The sequence below is a fragment of the Cydia splendana genome, chromosome 17, assembly GCF_910591565.1.
Source record: "Cydia splendana chromosome 17, ilCydSple1.2, whole genome shotgun sequence".
In the NCBI taxonomy this organism is placed as follows: Eukaryota; Metazoa; Arthropoda; class Insecta; order Lepidoptera; family Tortricidae; genus Cydia; species Cydia splendana.
The window spans coordinates 5,032,879-5,054,814 of NC_085976.1; the positions used below are offsets into that span (position 1 = coordinate 5,032,879).

General features: G+C 35.5%; 2 protein-coding genes across 2 annotated transcripts in view; both read right to left on the reverse strand.

Moving 5' to 3' along the window:
* The window catches only part of LOC134798730 (ubiquitin-like modifier-activating enzyme ATG7), a 441,738-nt gene that overhangs the window by 43,921 nt on the left and 375,881 nt on the right, over positions 1-21,936 (reverse strand). The window lies entirely within an intron of this gene.
* On the reverse strand, positions 1,743-19,905 carry LOC134798644 (small ribosomal subunit protein eS6). The gene is made up of 6 exons (XM_063771010.1): positions 19,771-19,905; positions 19,248-19,452; positions 18,616-18,761; positions 17,400-17,570; positions 12,859-13,005; positions 1,743-1,866 (listed from the first exon to the last, which is right to left on the reverse strand). The coding sequence occupies exons 1-6, from the start codon at positions 19,774-19,776 to the stop codon at positions 1,780-1,782; spliced, it is 762 nt and encodes a 253-aa protein (XP_063627080.1). The 5' UTR covers positions 19,777-19,905; the 3' UTR covers positions 1,743-1,779.

The window sequence follows — 21,936 nt, forward strand, 5'->3', positions numbered from 1 at the left end:
GATTTGTATTTTATGAAGTAGTCGAAGTCATATGTAAATTATTATCTATTTCAGTTTGTCTTTGTCTATGTTCATAAAATCTATGAAGGGTAGACGTGCCTCTACCCTCCATGATAAAATTAAAAAAAATCTTTGTCAATAGGCCTCTTTGATAGGCCTTGATTTGGGTCTGGCCGGTAAGAACATAGGCAAGACAAAAGTCTGTAATGTCAATGCTGTCATTAAAGTCATTTAACGCAAAAATATCAGTTTTCATATAAAACGATTTATTCACTGAAATATATTATTTACTGAAATAATATTTATTGAAATATATTTATTTACCTATTAATTTTAAAAATAAAAACTATTCATATGTACGAGCAACATATCTAAATGCGTCTTCGTACAGACTTAGTTAAATTTAAACCGTTGTAGTAAACCAGAAACAGCGATATTTTCTAGGTAAGAAATACATATATTAATCTTTAAATAAAAATGAGCGTACTAATTGCCAAATTCAAATATAATAATTTAATCTAACTATCCCCGTAAGTCCCACGGACGCTATATCGCGTCCGAAATTTTAATCAAAATTCATCATAGATGTAAAACCTCACATTGTTTAAGCTGGTAAATTTAGACCCGGTAGCAATTAGCGACGTTAGTAATTAGGCAGTTAGATTATATTGTTTAATTTGTGACTGTTTTGTTTTAGAGAGGGAATCAGCTTGAGCGTGAGATAACACTATAATCCTGGGCCGTCATATGATTCCTTGGAAAAAGCTCAAAGGGCACGTATCTGCCGCATATCCAGACTAGTATCCCGGTGACCAAGAACGCTGCGCGGAGCTGTGAAGCAGAAAATGTCCGATAACCGGATAGATGTAATAACAACTTGTAACCATTTGCCATATCAATGTATGTATTCATATGTATTGCTCCTAACATATATACAGTAATCCTAATAGAAATGAAAATATTTATATCTTAATATACTTTTTTTGTTACCTTTTATATTTGACGAATTTCTAAATATAGTACCTAATCATTACCTTTTAACGTATTTTTTTATTTATTTGTGATATGCTAATTTAAGAGCCCATCAACGTGCACACTAGCGCCGCTGCTAAATAATCGTGATTATTTAAATTTAATGACAGGTATTTATAAAAGGGGGCCGCTACGGACTGTATTGTGTATTTAAGTATCTTTTGAATACATCAAACTAGTTTTTATGTTACTGGATTCGTCAATCTACGCGTCCAAAGTTAAAACGGCCGTTTTTGTTTTGAGCTCATAGATCGACGAATCCAGCAACATAAAAACTAGTTTGGTGTATTCAAAAGGTACTTAAATGCACAATACAGTCAGTAGCGGCCCCCTTTTTGAAATACCTGTCGCTAAATTTAAATAATCACGATTATTCAGCAGTGGTGCTAGTGTGCACGTTGATGGGCTCTTAAAAACCTGACCCCAACAAAAAAGAAAAATACAAAAAGAAATTCCCTCTCCGGGATTCGAACCCAGGACCATTAGCTTCCTGAACAGGATTACTGCCAATACCCGCTAGGCTAAACGGGTTGTCAATTCTCATTACAATGGTATCCTACCAGAGCGCTAGTAGTATAAACGAACTTTTGAAAGGGACATTTTTTTGTATGGAGTTATCGTTCTTCTCCTAGTGAGTATTATATTCTTTGGTTCCTACTAACGAGCGCCTCCTGGCCTAAGGGTGAGTATTAAATCAAAACACACACATATTAAGGTTTTACATTTTTTTTATTATTTATGAGTTGATCACTTTTGGGGAGCACTCTTGTCGGAGCTCTTGGAATCCCGAATCGAAGCTGAGCGCCTGCGTCTGAGTTCCTCTTGGCGGCGGACCTGAGAAAAAAAAATCAAAAATTAATATTGGATTGTTAACTCTAGTAAACACGTTCACGAACCAAGAACACGCTAGGTGTGTTCATTTTGTATTGGAAATGGGGCACTTGGCACTGAAGTGTTAATGGTAAAATGGTAAAATTTACCACGGCACGCGAGTTTGGAATATTCCGCTGCGTTACCAAGCAATTTTTTCACGGGCGCAATCTCGACTGCGCCATTAAAAGAAAAATCGGACCTTCCAAACTTCCAACCTCGATCGAAAGGAAACTAGGCTTTCATTAGGAATAGTCGGGTTCCCTCACAATGATTTCCACCATATTGCTTGGAAGATAGTTTAAATATTGCGATTTTTTGTTACATCCAGCTTACGAAAATGGGTAAGATATTGACGTCATTTCGTGTTTTAACAGCTTCGCTTTAACCGCGCGGTATGTTTTTAAAGTATGTCATTAATGCCCGCAGAAAGATAATTACTCTAGTGTGTGTGTGTGTGTGTGTGTGTGTGTGTGTGGCTATTTTAATATCTCAGCTTACATTGACAGTATGCCGAGGGGTAAGAAACAGCACATAATCTTACAGCAGGATATAATCTCCATAAATTGAATCATGGTTATATGATATCAGCTGTCACTACTTTTGCCTTCATACAAGTGTCTTTTCGTATGATAGAACGAAGAAACCCTTTTGCGTTATCTGATGCACACTGGCTGGCCCTCAGTTTTCAACTATTGTTTACACTATCTCTCGGCGAAATTACTGCGCGTTCTGTATAATTAGCAGGAAAACGCACTTCGTAAGTGCTATGCCTTGGGCGAGGTATGTCTACTGGTGGAATGCTCTGCGATCGCGTGTTCACCGTCACCATTGCTGTGGAGGGTTTATAGACCAGCGGTGGAACAAAAATGGGTTTTGATAACATTAAAGTTTTTTCTTTTTTGATATGTTATTGCATGCATGTTAAATAACATTTATGTAAAATATTAGAAAATTATAGGTGGAGCGTTCGGCCATATTTAAATATTTCAATTTTGCTAAATAACTATGTAAATATAAAATTTAAGTTACAAAAAACTGTAACATGTTCAATAACACTTTAATTTATTCACAATATTCGGTTTTTAGAAATCTGGAACAGCTGCTTTCTGGTGAACGTAAAAACACGAATTACTTTGTCAATAAAGAATTAAAGTAGCTGATATTGTAAAATTACGATATTATCTATCAACTTAGTATACTTGTAAAAAATTAGAAATGTAGACAATGTGCTTGTCTAGATATTGATTTCTGGTTAAGCAGTATAGCCAATATTGAATTAAAGTTTGTAGAGTTAATATTACACGGTCATAATAAAGATCTTAGTTCCCACACAAAATATTAGAAATATAAAATCACGGCGACACTAAATACTGATACGTAAGTATGCATTCCGCGCTTATATTGAGTTACATTTCAAACGCGCGGCGTTTTCGCGCGCCGCGCTGTGCGCCGTGGCAGGAGGCAGCGATCGACGGTGGCGGGCTAGCGATTAGCGCGGTGCCCGTAAAAAATACGCAAAACGTTTATAAAATTATTATCAATGGTAAATAGTTATATTGTTAATAGTAGGTACACTAATGGAAACTTACCTACACTTATTTATTTCTATATGTACTAGGGATTGCCCGCGGTTTGGTTTACGTAGAATTCGTTATCGTGTTAAGTATAGAAATAATAGATACATTTGAAAATTATTTTAGGTGCATTGTCATACAGATAACCACCCTTGTTAAAGTATTCTTCAAATTCAATAGACAGGTGTCATTTCAATATAATTTTGCGTAATTTGGCGCTTTTAGGTTATAAATGACTAGCGACATATATTTTTTGTTTAAGAGCGATATCCGATATATATATCTCCGATAATATTTACTTTATCATTTAAATCAATTTCAAACTAACGTTATTCAATATTTATCATTTTAAAGTCAATTTTACCAACCAACTGAGCTTTACGAGTATACCTACGGAAACAACTCAAAATGTGCATCAAATTAAATGCCACTCTTCTTATCCGTTTCGAACAATCAAGAGGGCCTTTACGAGCTGATGTAGTGAAAATTTTATTTAACCCTCGTCCCTTGAAACCTTCACTACGCTCGAGGTTCAACTTTACGAACCACTCGCTACGCTTGTGGTTCAATTTTAGAATGTTTCGCTTGTTTGGGTATCAATATTAGCATGATTAATCAACAAATTTTCCCCTTGTAAAACAAATAAATAAGGTAGGTGAGGTGCAGGCATATGAGGCCCGGCGGGTAACAAGGCCCAGCATTCAAAAATAGCAGTTGCTCCCTATTATTCTGAATTTGTACTTGTTGCTAAGAAGATCCACTGTCAGTGCAGGTAAAAAGGTCCAGTCCCGGGCCTTATTGAACGTATGAGATGAAATAATAGATTAAAATATTTTTAGATAATTTTGAATATTTTTAATCTCTCATTAATAAGGCCGATTTGAAGAAACTTCTATGAAATTATGACTTATAAATAACACCTTCACTGCGTGGGCTGTCCAAATCGCTGCAGACTTTTCTTGGTCTAACTCTAATAATTTTTCACTTGCTTTATTGACCTAAAGACGTTTTAAAGAATCAAAAAGTCTAATAACATTTAGACACTTATACTTTTTAAAGGCAGTAACTACTTACTTATATAGGTAACTTTTTTTATTAATACATAGGTAGTTATTTACGATAGAAGTGCGAAAAATTGAAATTTTGCAACGAATGACGAATTTTAAAACACGGCCAAAGGGAGTGTTTTAATGTGCTTATTATAGCACCGGTGTCGTAATGTAGCACCAGGGCCCTATTTCACCAACGTGACATTGTTGCTGACGTCACAGGCATCCATGGGCTACGGTTATAGCTTACCATCGGACGGGCCTTATTCCTGTTTGTCACTATCATTGTATTATTAAAAAAAAACTTTATTATATCGGAAAAAAGGGTTCCCCTCTTCTGGCATAATATTGTTTGTCAGAAATACACTTCGCATAACATGTATCGCAGAAACACTTTTAGTAGAATGATAATTAGGCATAAATATTACTTTGCATTATTATTACTAAGCATACAATACATTTTGCAGCATATTATTTAGCAGAAGATTACTTTAGCAGACTTTGGTTTAGCATAATTTTATGCACCATAATCATCCTGCAGCATACTTTCATTATGGCATAATGTTTTTCTACTTCCAGAAAAGTGGATTACGTTAAGTAAGAACTGTGACCCCCAAACAAAATTGAACCTGTGCCAGATAAGAAGATTATGTTAGGTTGTAACTGCGGCCTCCTGTATAAAACGAACGGCTCCCAGAAAAGTGGGTTAGGTTAGGTTAGAACTGCAACCTCATACAAAACGAACGGCCACCAGAAAAGTGGGTTAGGTTAGAACTGCGACCTCATCCAAAACGAACGGCCACCAGAAAAGTGGGTTAGGTTAGGTTAGGTTATCTGATTAACTTTAATGCATCTTGATAACTTTATGCTACCTAAATATTATGCAATACATTTATCTGCGAAATTAATACTCGTTTAAAAGACTATTATGATCATCAACAGTATGCCAAAATATGGTTCTGGATTTTAAAACTCTGCGAAATGATTGTATGCTAAATGATATATGGGAAAGGTAATTCTGCCAAACGACATTTCTGCCAAGTAATATTATGCAATACAAAAATATGTCAAAAATCTTTCTGCAACACATTAGTAAACCCGGCAAAAAACAGGTATCTTTCTTGTTTATGATGATAATGATGACAATTGACACAAGATTTCAAAGAACTTTCGGTAATTCATGATAGTAAATGAGTTCTGTGTCGGAATTTCGTGACAACTGTCGTATTTCTTGTGACAATTGTCCAAGTCCCAGCCCCCCCTTTGCTACAGTCCAACCCGAAAGGCACCTTAGGTCGGCGCTTACGTCATTATTACCGGCGCCCTATTAACTAATGAAATGAAAATGAAATGAAAAATATTTATTTCGAGCAACTATGGACTCATACAGATTTGTTAGTAGACTTACGTTCCTAATGTTAGTACCTAATTAACTATTACAATATATATACACTGCTGGAAACATGCATTTCGCAGCAGTGTCTCATATACGGGCAGTCAAGTCTGTCCGCTATCACACACAGGATAGGGTTGGGGCTGGCCCGCACCCGGCGCACCAGGGATGTGCATCGTGCAAACTAATGCGGTGCTACGCGACGTAAGCGCCGACCGCCATATTCAACGTGGTTTGTCACATAGTACCCTGTAAAGGTATGATTCCAGGGATAAAAAATATGTTATAACGTTATCCAGCGTATAATGGAATTCATAAAAGTTTTTCTTTATAATTACTACAAGTAAATTTGTTCATATTTGCATATTATTAAAAAGGTAAATGAAAAGTAATTGAGTAATTTAATTACTAATTAATGTAGTCACAATTGCAAATTACACAGAAAAATTAATTACATGTAATTAAATTTTATGTAATTAAATTACAAACATTTTAATTACATGTAATTAAATTACACGAGTAATTAATTACATGTAATTAAATTACACGAGTAATTAATTACATGTAATTAAATTAAACGAGTAATTAATTACGCCCAACACTGGTTGGTGGCAAACAACCACACCGCTCGTCTGATGGTAAGCGGTTACCGTAGCCTATAAAGGCCTGTGACGTCAGTAACAGTGATGTCGACAAATGTCGCACCTGTCACGTTGGTGAAATAGGGCCCAGATGTACAGTAAAAATCATGTTAAAAGATAATACTAACTGTTACGAAGAAATATTTATACTGTAAAAAATTATCCCACCAAAAACATTTTCATGTAAAATGTTGCTAAGACGAAACCATAAGCCTAAGACTCGCACTGTTAAAAAGTTATCAGATCTCTTGTCGAGCCAAGCTTCAAACTCTACAAGCCCCTTCTCTAAGCCTCTATAAGCTTCAAACTCTACAAGTTAGTGAAGACTAACTCTACACCTTAGTCAAAATATGTGGCTTGGCTGTTTTGCTACCGCCACATGGGCATAAGGTGAAAAACTTATTATAATCATTATTTTTAGGGTTCCGTACCTCAAAAGGAATAAAACTGAACCCTTATAGGATCACTCGTGTGTCTGGCTGTCCGTCTGTCACAGCCTATTTGCTCCGAAACTACTGGACTAATAAGTTGAAACTTGTCTATAACCCAAAGACATACATGTAAAGTAAATATGTAATATAAATTTAAATAAAGGGGTCATTTTTGAGATGAATGATAAATAGAAGAAAAAAAACTATATCTTTGTTATATATCAAATGAAGGGGCTCATTTTAGAATTAGAATCTCAAATATATTTTTTTCATAATTTTAAAATAAATAGTTTAGAAGTTATTTAAGAAAACAGGCAAAAAATTAACATTACCCTTATCTCCGAAACTACTGGGTCTTTTTATTATGAAAAAAATACACATATTAGCTCTTTACCTATAGATGACAGGAAAACCTATTAGAAATGTGGAGCTAAGCGTGAGCAGGCCTATGGAACTCTCTGCGCGAGCTCGGATTAATACCTACGAATCTGCTCCCGTTCACGGTAGAAAAGCAAGCCAGTTGGTTGCCACACGCGCTCACGTACGCACGTCACCGCGCGCCGCACTGTCAATTTTTACGATAGTTACACGGACGGCGGGATTCGGGAAATGAATTAGAGATGCACTAGATAAGAAATAGTAAAGATATGTGACGTTCCACGGCAAAAGGTACCATTGCCCCGACTGAATATTGGAGTGGCGATAATAATAAGCGTAAGCGCCAGCCGCCATAAGGTACCTTTTGCCGTGGAACGTCACATATCTTTACTATTTCATATCTAGTGAAGTCTAACGGCGCGATATCTTAAAGTTCGAATCGCGCGGGTAGTAGGTACCTACCTACTACATATTGAATTTCTTTAATTAAACATGTAATGTTTAATATGTGTGACAAATGTATAGATTTAGATATCTATCTATTTGAAATAGGTAGTAAATTTTTAATTTATTTTGGTAAATGTTTATTTTAACGACAGTAAGTTTACACCGGAAAGTGCCTACTCATTTTTGCTCTGGTTAACTTATAATTAATTACCTTTATTCATGGGGTTTCTATTATTTTTCTTTACTATGTAACATTAATCTCTATCTGGTTTTAAATTACACGAAGTTTTAAAACTAATTCTTGCTGGGATTATTGCGCGGTTTATAAAACGGCGTAAACACTGCGGTTACTGCAGGGACATATGACCTTTTAAAATGACTATTTCGCAAACACTAAAGCATAATCGGAATATTAGGTATAATTTAAGATTTAGCTTTCCTTTTATTTCACTCCTCTGTTTAAGTGGGTATTTATTTATCATTTCTAAGCGTCAGCAACCCTAGCGTTGTGCCGGTGCGTGCGGTGCGGGGAGCGGCGCGTTGAAGGTCACTCCATTGTATTTTTGTGTAGGTATCAAAACGGTAGGTACTTGCGTTTTGTTTGAGAGATAAGTATCAGTTCGTAAGAACTATTGTATAATCTGTGGCGTGAGTCGGACTTAAGTACTTAGTTTTTGATCCGATCCCTACGGGTTTTTAAAAGACATTTTACTCACTTTTCACTAAAAAAAACATATTGTTAAAAATTGTGTAATGTACGGAACCCTTGGAACGCGAGTCCGACTTGCACTTGGGCGGTTTTTTTATTATACATACAATAGTTCTTGTAGAAACGAAACGGCCGAGCTACATACTTTGACTAAGGTGTAGAGCTAGTGAAGTTAGGGCTTGTAGAGTTAGAAGCTTGGCAAGAGATCTGATAACTTTTTGACTGTGCGAGCCTTATGGTTTCGTCTGGGCAACATTTTACATCAAAATGTTTTTGGTGGGATTTCACTTCTTTTTGTAAGTTGCTTATGACAATCTTCCATCCCCTAATTTAAAGGGTTGGGGGTGATTTACTATTAAAAATCCTGAAATAAGTATCTGGGGGCATCTGTTACACAATGTACTTCTTACTGATTCCCCATATAAACCCTTCACCCCGTAAGGGTAAACTTTGGGGTTGAAATCTGCCTTCAGCCCGTAAGGGTAAACTTTGAGATTGAAATCTATTCTATATCCTTCCCCATAACAATACCTATCTACATACCAAATTTCAACTAAATCGGTTCAGCGATTATTGATTCCCCATACAAGATTAAACCCCCTCATCATCCCCTTAAGGATTAAAAAATTCAAGATTTTGAATTTATTTGTTGTTTGTGTACTAAAACTATCTTACATATCAAATTTCAGCTTCTTAGAGGACTTCAGGAAGTACCCTAAAGGTATTGATAATCATCAAGTGAGTGAGTCAGTGACGAAATCGAAGTTTTTAGATATGAATAAAATCTAAAGTATAAGAGCTATGCAATTGATATGCTTAATAAGTCCGAGAACTTTGTTTATCTAGTATAATCCAACCCCAAGTTATGAGGGTTCCAAAAAACGACGAAGCGCTTCGAGAAAAGGTAGATAGTGCCCTTGCGCTTTGCTCGTCTTGGCGGGGGCACTGCCGTGCCCCCAGATGTTAAAACATAATAATAATAAAGCTTTATGTTTAGTGACTTTAGTTACCTACTATTTTCGCGTAAACTAGACAATTTTTATATCTTTAGTTAATAAGGCCCAAAAGAATTATTTTTAACTTATTATAAATATCCTCTTGTTGTGAAGTACCAAATATTGTTATTTGTATATGTATAACTCTTAAGTTAAAAACAATAAAATCTGTTATTGTCTACTGTCAAAATTATTATTTTTTGCGGGATTAAGTAATACCCTGCTAGTGTTCAATAAGGCCCACAATAGGACTTTTATAAAAGGTATATTTTCCAAGAGTATCGTAATATTTTTATAACTATTTTGGTATAATGAAAAAACTTCAATAAATAAGATACCTATTTGAGTGAATTTTTCATACTTAATATCCTGTTTATTAAAAAAAAAAACATTTTAATTTAAGGTGGGCCGTATATAGGCATATACGGCCGACACGGAATATACAATAAGGTGAGGTCACTTACCTTATTGTATATTCAATATGTATACGTGTAATATTGAGCAGTTGGTTTATAATATACATAATATGATATTGACGTTGAATAGGACAGGACATGACAATAGGAACCAGAAATAGGTATAGTCGGTCAAACCAATTTGTCAGTAAATAAAAACAAAAAACTATATTCATCCTTTTCTTTTGGGTGCTAGTACTAGTGTAAGTCAAAGATAGTACAGTGGAAACTGGATAAGTGGAACCTGGGTTAGTGGAAAACCTCTTTAAGTGGACCCAAGTTCTCGGTTCCAGTCCCTTGGCAACGAATTACCTCTATAAGTGGAATTTTGGGACCTCTATAAGCGGAATCCATTTTTTCGAAAATTTCTTATTTTTACCTCTGTAACTGGAAGCAGCCGTCTCCGAAACCTCTATGAGTGGAATGGCTCGGCGTTATAAAATTTGTCATTTTAATAAACCGTCACAAGGAGGGTAGTTTGTTTCGTTAACATTATGGTTCGTGTTTTAACTACGTATTTTGTATGAGATCACAAATCGTTCAGTTTGGTTCTTTTAGCCGTGGTGCGGTGCCGTGCTGTTAGATAAGCAATGCCTAAGCGCAAAATCAAGTTATTATATCTCTTCGGGATAAATTAAAAATTATAACAGACTGAAAAAGCAATAGAGACACTGTAGAGTTTTTTTTAATCGCAGCCAAACATAGACAAAAATGTGTTCGACAGTATTCTCGATATTGAAAGAAATTTGGTAAAATGTGACTCAAACCAAAATAACGGATTTTTTTCATTAAAGTACAATCGGTACATTGATTTATTTAACCATACTGGTTTCTCTTGCATAAATAAATATTAGGAGTGATTTTGTTTAATTGATTTTGTTTTTGAAATTTTGAAAATTGTATACGAACTCTTGTGGATTATTTACAGTATTGCATTTTTTAAAGTCAGGATTACATACCGATTTTCTGTTAATACACACATATTTAAGAAAAGATGATTATTTATTTCTTGATCTTTTATTTGACCATACTATACGTGACCTCTATAAGCGACATTACTAGCATTCACAACCTCTGTTAGCGAGAGCCTCTGTAAGTGAGAAAACGTTTTATTTGAACCTGGTTAAGTGGAAAACTGGATAAATGGAAAACCTGGATAAGCGGAACTAAACAGCCGGTCCCTTGCGATTCCACTTATCCAGTTTCCACTGTATGATGATTCTCTCTATGTTTGAAATGAGGCAGTCCTTTGACAAACTATGGTAAAAAATTGTTGTGAATATCATGTACATTTTTATTACAATTTTGAAATTCAAATGTTCTTCCTAATCAACTCGGCCACTAAACTAACTGATAACTTGGTATCCGATCCGCTAACTCGGCGAATGAATCGCCAATTCGCCAACTCTCCGAGCCGAGTCAACGCTATCAAACTGCTACTAAGGGGTCGTCCATTAATTACGTCACATGAATTTCTAGGTTTTTTTACCCCTCCCCCCCTCCCTGTCACACTTGGTCACATTTGGCAAATCCCTCCCCCTTGGTGTGACGTCACATTTCTTCAACGAAATCGGCAATTATTCATTTAATTTTATATCAAAATATTTATCAAAAGAAATGTTAGTAATTTTATAACCCAAACTGATTAAGAAATTAAATTAAACGAATAAAAACGATTAACGTTTCAAAAACTTGTTATTTAAATGTACCTATATTAGAGTATAAAATAATTTAAATTTATTTTCGGTCACTGATGAAGTTAAAGTGACGTCACAAAGTTTGTGACTCCTCCTCCCCCTTGTCACAACATGTCACATTTTCTTGACCCCCTCCCTCCCCCTAAACGTGTGATGTAATTAATGGATGACCCCTAAGGCCATTCAAAAATAAACCTTAATTCGAGAGCCCGAAGGTTCTTATATGACAAACAATACATTATGACTTAAAACTTTATGGGAAACAAAGGGACCCCTTTCATTTCACGTAATGTCCGCATCTAATTTATATATGTCCGCAGTAAACAAACAAATGAATGATAAGAAAAGACAGACAGTGCTGTGAGCGGCAGGTGGGGCGAGGCGAGGGGCGAGGTATAGGTAGGCTATGATAGGGTCTCGGGCGCCGCGCCGGCGACACTGACGGACTAGCGCGGCGTATGTATGAATTTCGCGCCTTTTTAAATATATTTTACTATTACAATGCAAGCTACACACCGAAATTTCTTATTTTCCATAATATGGCTGCGTATATTATTTTATAGTAATAGACTTATTTTTACAGACTCTAATTCAATATTAGATATTATAGGACAAAAAACGCATATTAATTCTAAAGCATATATCTTATTCTTCTAAATTTTTAGCTTGCCTATTAACTTAAGAATTTAGATATGTTGTTGTGGATTTATTAAACTTTAATTCAATATCGACAAAATAATAAGCTAATTTGTAGTTTGACTAAGAAGCACGTTAAAAAAATTTCTAATAATTTTACATTATAAAGCGTCATACATATTATAAACGATGGAACTTAAACATTGCACTTTAATTCAATATTAAAAAATCATTACTAAAAATATATAAATACCTAATTTATATCTAACGCTCGTTCTAACTTTTCGTCATATTTTACAAATATGCTTAAAAATATGTCCCATGTCAGATAAGTATCACTTTTTCATCTTTAGAATTATCAAAACTTTTAGTGCAAAAATCCGGTCCCACTATTGGTCTATTAGTCGGACATATCCGTCCTAGTTCCCTGGCTAGGCGGAATGCCTAAATGCATTACTAAATGATAAAATAAAAGGTATATCTATACAGATAGAACAGCACGAGGTGCCCGTACATCTGCCTGTTGAGTAGGAAGAACGTCAAGTTACCTTGGATTCCTTCTTCCTCTGAGCGAGCAGTTTGGCATAGTCGGCCTCGGCGGCCTTGCGCTTGACGAGGCGCTTCTTCTTCAGCGCCAGGCGGTGGCGTCTGCGCTGCAGCACCACGGGCGTCACTAGCCTCTGGATTTTAGGGGCCTGGAATATATAATACATATTAAGTTTTTAAATTCATTCAATAAATCTCAAGTGTAGTATGTGGGGTGTAGTAAGAGTCGTGAAATATAAGGGAACCAATACATTCTATGACTTTTCTCTTTCCGCGCAGACGCGCGTCTATTTATATTCTTTTAGGTATTTAATTGTGACGTCCCACGGTCAAAGGTACCTTATGGCGGGTATGGAGTTATGCATACCCCAGTAATCTACAATAAATAAGCTATCGATAACACAAAAGATCAACCTTCTAGGTTGCGTAGTTACAGAGATATGATTTTTTGAAAATAATGTTGTGAAATGAGCAACTTTACGATAGAGAAGTTTTAAGTTTAGCCGCCTAAAAAACTATGTTCCTGAAGTAAGTTACATAGTTGACTACAAATAATAATGCCTTATATATCTGAGATTAAAAAAATATTGCGACTTGTTCTGTAATGCAAATAGAAACTTTTGATATCGACTGATTTATGTGTATACTAACCAATCTCTTGAAAATAAAGTTTTATTTCATTTTCACGATTGATTGCAATGAGCTCTCAAGATTTAAATTTCATCTATTAGAAAACGACACTGACAGACAGTTTAAGCAAAAAACAATACCGATTTAGAGGTGAAAATGTATTTTCTGACTTTTTCATATAAATCACAAAATTGAATATTTTTACTTTTAATGTGACACACAATCAATTTTTCTGAGCACATATGAAAGAAATTCTGTCATTCAAATGAAATAAATCCTAAAACCCCAACTAAATACTATATTTAACCCCTTATGCCACTTTAAACTTACATAACAATAACAGTATTTGCTCCATACATTTACGAAAAGGTACCTTATGGAAATAAATCTAATAATACATCACTACAAAATATCAATCATATTATAGTTTATCTTTTATGAATAGAAAATATTAATTTACATTAAACTGCCCCCAATTTAATTAGTTCTTCGTCATAATAATCTTAAAAAAGACCAATAATTTGTATGTAATGAAAAGGTACCTTGTGGTCAAGTTACATGATGAGGCCCTTTGGTCCGTTTTCGTAACTGGCTGCCAAAGAAGATTAATTTTTCCTATTTCATAATTAATTATCAAACAAGAATCTACTTTCTGGTTTCGTAATCGAGTTTCGTAACTGGTTATGAAATAAGATTTTTTTTTCTGTTTTCGCCTGGATTGGCTACGAAATATGAATTATTTTTCGCTGCTTCGTAATTAGTTATCAAACAAGAATTTATTACTCTTTTAGTAATCGAGTTTCGTTATTAACTTCGATATATTTTTTGGAAGTTAAGTTCCCCTTTTGTTGCCAATTTACCCTGTGAGTGACTGACTGGGTAAATTAACTACAAAAGAGAAGAGAGCAACATCCAGGCTCTTTCTGTACCAACTTTGATTAAAAAAAAACTTACCTACAATACAATAAAAGTACCTACATAGATATCCCTACAGCTGCCTACAGTAAATTAGAGAAAATAAAAATACGAATATTGTAAATCATCTACTTTAATTTTCTAGATTTGTATAGATACAAAAGCTTGTTAAAACAGAGTACCCTTAGTAACAGTAAAATAAAAGAAAAATATGACCTAACTTCCTTTAACAAAAAATATAATTTTCACTTCGTAATAATTCTTCTTAGTCTAATCTAATACATAAATGGAGCAATAATCTCAACGCAGTGCCCGGTAGTTATTTTGTGTCGTTTTACACGAAAAGGTACTAAGTGTATCACACGAAAATGTCCAATTATGAAAAAAGAAAAAGTAATAAGTTTTGATAATTAATTACGAACGAAGAAAAAATACTCGATTACGAAAGCAGAAAGTGAATTCTTGTTTGATAATTAATTATGAAACAGGAAAAATAAATCTTCTTTGGCAGCCAGTTACGAAAACTATAGTTATGAAAACGGACCAAAGGGATGAGGCATGATGATGATGGAACAGTTAGGATAAACTAATAATATTTTGGGGTTAAGATGGTATAAATCGTCTATTTCTTATCAATAATATATTTCGGTTGCTATTGAAGATAAGCGGCATTGAGGTTCAATGACCTCAGATATTCCATAAGGTAATGCGTCGGGTATTGGCATTTTTCAGCAAACCAATGGCTGATTTACTGCATGCGACCAAACCAAATGAAGATTATTCTAGTTAAGAAAGACTTGACGAGAGTAACTTTGGTATAATAGCAGTCTACTTGGATTTGTGATGTCGGTCTATGTACGGTTATAATATTTGCGAGGCGCCCCAACCAGAACTGAAATTATCAAATTAGTTTTGCAGAATGCTGATACAGTTCTCTACCAAACTTCTTTTCCCGTATTGACTAGTTTTTTTGGGAATTTTCAATCTTTTTTCCATAAGGTACCTTTTCTACTAAACTCTGAGACGACATTACTAGGGTTATAACTAACTTATAACAAAAATAAAAACAAGTAAACAAACGTTACGCATTAAGGTTTCAGATCACACAATAAAAAAAAATTGAGCATTTTTTCACCTCTTTACAAAACATTTAATATCTCCGAAACTAGAAACCCTCATAAGGTACCTTTTCCCGTGGAACGTCACAATTGAATATAAAGAAAGAACATAATCCGGATCCAGACAACTATAATAGCCTTTTATGTGTCATATTTGGTAGGACGTATGTACTTTGAATGTATGCATACCTGTTAGCTTGGCCCTAAAGGCAAGTAAAAATAATACTCACTTTTCTTAAATTCTCAGTGCTTATTTTAAAGTATGTTTTAGAAAACATTGTTAAAAATTAATAATCTATATTGCTACACAATTTCCGTCGGCGGTAACCCAGACACTTTTAAAAAAAGTATTGTAACTTTACTTATATTCTCACTTTTGATTTTTATATATGATACTCAGGGAACTATTCTAGTTCAAAACTTCTTATAAACAGACATAGGTGGCGTTCGACATTATTTTCATCCGTCAGCCACCCATTGGGGATTCCATCCATCATACAAATAACAAGTCTGAGGTGAATGATGATCTACTTTCTTAATTTTTGAAATGTTTAGCACACTTGTAAAGAGCACAGGCATGAGACCTGTGCTACCTGCTCGGTGCTAATGCTAATATGCTTTTCCCTGATGCTGCTGCTTGCTACTATTAAGAGAATAGCAAACAATATTTAAATCAGGGCATTCTTTACTTACTAAAATAAAATACAGTCCTAGATGGCAATAGATTATTGAGCTAGTATGTATAGAGATTCAGGTTCCATTTTGACTTTTCTGTATCTAAAAAATTTAAAGAAAGGCAAATAAATTACTTTTAGACCAAGAAATGTCTGCAGCGATTTTGATAGCCTACACAGTGCTAGTGTTATTTTAAACGTCAAACTTCTGTGAAATTATGACGTATAAATAACACTTGCCCTGCGTGGGTTATCAAAATCGCTGCAGACTTTTCTTGGTGTAACTCTATTACCATACCATATTTTTGATACAGCCTAAAGAAGATAGTCAGAGCTAGAAATTTGGCTCTCCTGTAAGCATAATATTGCTGTCACTCTCGCATACAGCAATATAATTATGCGCGTGCAATAGAGATAGCAATAGGCGGACCAGTGTACGAAAATTCTTGTAGTAATCGTCAATTCTTTATGATGGACTATCTCCATCATAACATACTTGTAAGACGTGGGTCATTCTCAAATAATATGTCAGCGGTGTAATTGCCGCGTCCGATACAATAAGTATAAAACGAATCATGGTAATTAGACACAACCACAGACATATTCTCAAAGAATGACCCACAATCATGATCTGTATCTCACTTATCCGGCACTAATGCTGACACAAGAGCCGAATTACTGGAAATCTGCATATTATTTGGGTGTGTTTTTTAGTATGTCATAGAAATACATTTAACTAAAATACTAAATTCAAAGAAAATTGTACTGTTATCTGAGATTGAAGTGTGATATTGTAAGTGCACATAGTAAATTAGGATATAGAATGATCATTTTGTACCCCAATTTTAGTGCCGGATTACTGGGTATCTATACCTGATCATCGAAGTGGCGGATTATAGAGATTTTACCATGGACATAGATATCTAGGGACTGGCTTTAGCAATAATAATGAGGCATGACAGGGGCCAGTACAGCGGTGTGAAACTGCTACAACGCAATTGGTTGATGAGTTCGCATCACGCGCGCGATTGGTTGACGAGTTCGCACTACGCGCGCTATTGGTCACAACTAGTTGCGTTAGAGTGCACGATTGGCTGGAATTCGTGATTAACACCGCTGAACTAGTACCATTTTTAGTGCCCCATTAGCCCATCCTTAGATATTATATGTACAATGTACAATGGATTTCACTGTATTTGTACACACCTTTGATCTAGGCTTGGCATTCTCCTTGCCCTCCTTGGGCGGCAGCACGCGCTTGACGACGTAGCGGCGCACATCGTCCTCCTTGCTCAGGTTGAACAGCTTGCGGATCTTGGACGCACGCTTGGGTCCGAGACGGCGCGGCACGTTGCCGTCGGTCAGTCCGGGAATTTCCTGTGATCAATAAAAATGTGTTTTAATTATTGATATCCATTCAATGCTGTTTTAATTAGCCCTTCTTTTTTATAATTAAACGAGTTTCTATTCACTTGTGAAAATGTTCTCCTTTTTTTTACAAGCTTTTATTTACTTTCACCTGTCCCATTGTCTGTTGGTAACCAAATCTTGCAAGTTAAATTTGATCCACTTCTCGGTTTCCAATAGAGCTGAAACTTTGCATGCATGTATCGGGTGACAATGCAATATTATGGTACCATCGAGCTGATCTGATGATGGAGACAGGAGATGGCCATGGGAACTTGTTGTTGTTTCATCACAACAACGCAACCTAATTGTGTTAGGGGTTTTTAGAATTGTCTCGATGAGTATTCATTGTGTCATAAGAAAAGTACAGTCAGCGATAAAAGCTTGTACCAAAAATGAAATTTTTGCCATAAACTTATTAAGTTGGTTATTATCATTCAGTATTAAGTAAAGGAAAGCTTTGGTTTCAAATTATTTATTTATTTATTTCTAAACACTACCTACCTACCTATTTAGGTAATCACACCATGTGAATATCCTGTGTGTATTTCATATGGTCTTTGATATAGCACAGACTTTCTCAGCCAAGTAGAAAGAATACATTATAATCTATGGAATGTTGGGTGTTAAAGGAATGCAAATGAGCTTTGTAAGCCCACAAGCCTGTGTTTAACACCAGTCATGTTATACCCTGCCGCATATAATTACACAGATTTGCAGATCTGGGAAACAGTAAGAACAGGGATATTTATGTAACACATCTAAGCACCACATTTTTACTGGGAGCTTGAATTAAATGAATACAATGTTCTAATTTTTAATTAAGTTTCTTGGTATACAATGTAAATTGAGATGGTGCAGATAATAAATAGATTTAATAGCACAAATTAATTACTTTTACAAACTTTACCTTAGGTTAGGTTTTTCTTATGTGTTTATGGTTTATTATAGAACACTGTAACTGTAATGTTATTGTAAAACACCTACCAAAGAAAAATAAAGAAGATAATCTTACCTGGGTGCCCTTACGGACAATAACCAGGGCCAGCACAGACAGGTTAGCATCAACAATGCATCCGCGGACCGACTTGCGCTTCCTCTCACCGTCACGACGCGGTCTGTAGCAGGAGTGACCCTTGGACATCAGCAGACGCACACGGCCTGCAATGCAAAACTGTTTTTATTTATTGTGACATTTTTAAACAATACAGAATGTTGTTGTAGGTTAGTTCTAATAGTTAACCATAACTATGGTTAAACAGTGAGTAGCCTATAACTAATTTGGCCTATTTTCATTAAAATAACCTAAAATATTACATGGCCCACGACTGAGTCACAGACAGTTTTAAGTGAAAATGAATTGGATTAAACATGGTAGATCATAATAATAATAATGTCCAGCACACTTGTAAAAGAACACAGGCATTGGAGCCTGGGTTTCCTGCTCGGCGCTGTTATGTTATTCCCTGCTCTCATCTTTTGCTAGTCTTTAAAGAATAGAGTAAAAATAATAAAAGATTCAGGGTTACGAAAAATATAACCTTAAAAACTTGACATCATTAACCAAGTTAATTTAGGCATGTAAACAACAATGAAATTTACTCAGGTCAACATCATACAATATAAAGAAATGGATTGTATACTAACTGTTGGTCAGGACTCCCTGCTTCATGGGGAAACCTTGCTTGTCATTGCCACCGGCGACGCGGAGGACGTAGCCCTTCCATTCGTCTCCCAGCAGGTCAGCCTCCACCTCTGCGCCCATGCGCTTCTCGTAAAAGATACGGAGCTTGTGCTCATCCACAACCTCGAATAACTTCTGGCATCCCGTTGCCGGGTACGAGACGTTCAACTAAAACAATTTTGAGGTTATAAACACTACACAAATAACAATTTAACGCACGGAAATGGGTTACTATTGAGTACAACTTTCAGCAATGATCTTTTAGCTGAACTTAATTCACTTTTTAACGAGAAATATAAAATAAATCAACACATGATAAAAGTTTCACTCCACAACACGACTAGGAAATATCTAATTTATTCCCGGGAATCGCAACACTTGTTGAATAAAAATTGTAGCTGGTATTTAGTTTGATATATAAACTATTGCAGTTTCGCATTATTTTTGCTTTGTAACAGTGAAAAATATAAAATAAATGTTATAAACCTTCATGACTGCGGTTGAGTTCTTCGAACGTCAGCCATGAAAAAGAACCAGAGACAAGTTGATGTGTTAGAGATGATCTCTAAGGGACGATGAATATCGGTTAATTGAAAATACCGGTAATGAATCGAAAAACATCCCATTCCCATCTGTCACAAACTTAGAGCAACACGGAAGGGAGGCGGCATTCGCACTATTTCCCCTCTGCCGAGGTACAAGATTTGCACGTCAATCTAATCTAGTGCGGGTAATAAAACTAGTTGCACTTGGATTTTTCACTAGACCGAGTCCAGACGCGCGCGTGAACACTGCTGCACAAAAATGCCTGTTTGCTCGGTTTTTTGTTATAAAAAGAGGTCGGGGACATCAAATTTACAAAAAGAAAGTGTTACATTTCACATGTAATATTTTTTTTAGATATTATACGTTTAATTACGTTCAAAAACAATTATTATAAGTATTTTAGTCTCATGTTGTTGTTGGATTTATCGATTTTGCTCGCTCAGTACAAATTGCGGATCGGTCGAGCGACAAATCCGACTTCTCATCTCTCAGAATACAATAACATACTTCAACGAAAATGTGTTAGTGTACGTGTTGTGACACTTGTCACTCGTCCGTACACAAAAAGAGATCGAGGTTTGCAAGATTTTTTCGTTGACGTGTGTCATTTTCTATGTATTTATGTCGTCATTACAGATTGGATTTTGTATGTAAGTGTGAGAAGTGCGACTGTGTGCACCTTTCCCTCCGCGAAAAATGGCAGAAAGATTTGTACGGTGAGATATCGCTTGGGCCCCTCCCTTCCGATGTGTCGGAAGCCGGTGTTGCTCGAAGGTCACAAATCACAAACTTTGAAAGTAGTATAAAAATTTTAACATTAGAAGATGTTTTTTTGTAAAATACAAATGATTAGAGCAATAGGTTGATTGAAAACATGGATCTAGTATATAACTAGATCAAGTATGAGGGGTGGGGGGAAATGATCGACCGAGATAGTCTTATGTATAGTGCGTCAAGCAAATCTTGTCAGTAGCAATGTAAAGCAAACTAAAGTAGGGCAACACTCAAAGAGTCGTATTTCGCTAAGAAAAGCAGCAATGTACAATGTACATCGAACCAAAACTTTTTTTTCCGCTGAGCGCGCCCGTTAATTCAAATTGTCACTCGCGGATTCTCTATTGAAAATGTTTGAAATTGTTATTAATAGGTATGGACGGACAATTTAAAAGCGGTGTGTGATGTTGATAAAAATGATTAACTAATTTGAAGATCTCAAAATAAAATTAGAAGTGGACTATGCCGTTAAACAAGAATGTATGAATAAAATCATTGCTTCAGCAGGTAGATGTCCTACTGGATTTTAATATTTTATTCGATTTCTCAGTTGACACTGTAGGCATTGTAAGCATCTTAGCTTTGATTAAGCACAATATTATTTAATATATTGGTATTTAATGGTGATACAGCAGAAATATCTCTTGAAATAGAATCGATTCAGATTGTAAACAAAGATGATGGCTGTCATTCGCGATCCACATTCCACATATAAAACACAGATGACACGCGATTTTAGAATTATTCGAACACAGTGTTGCTAACCCGCGATTTTTCAAATTTGCCGCCGTTTGCTACTGACAAGATTTGCTTGACCCAGTATATCTTTCAGTAGGAGTAGCAGCGAAAGCGCTATTATTGTTTGTCCTTGTGACAGACTCACATTTTTTTATTCCCCACCGTAAATTTAGTATTGATTATGGTGGGCAACAAATAAATTCGACCAATCATAATGTCGCATTGCGTATGTTTTTGTCCCTCACGGACACACGAGTATAGCACATCGCGATTTTGATAGCCCACGGAGTGCAAGTGTTATTTATCCGTCATAATTTCACAGAAGTTTGACGTTTAAAATAACATTTGCACTGCGTGGGCTATCAAATTCGCTGCAGACTTATCTTGGTCTAACTCTATTAAGCTTGCGTACGTAGAAAATCGGTAATTAACGGTTAAGATTACACACAGCTCTATTTTTTATGACAGCTGTCATTGAATGTGACACGACATTGGACGGTCCGAGTTGCGTGTTGTAGTTTTAAACTTATCTTCACAATGAGGATACCACTTATTATAAATATGGATTTTTTGTTATTGTATTTTTTTTGTGTA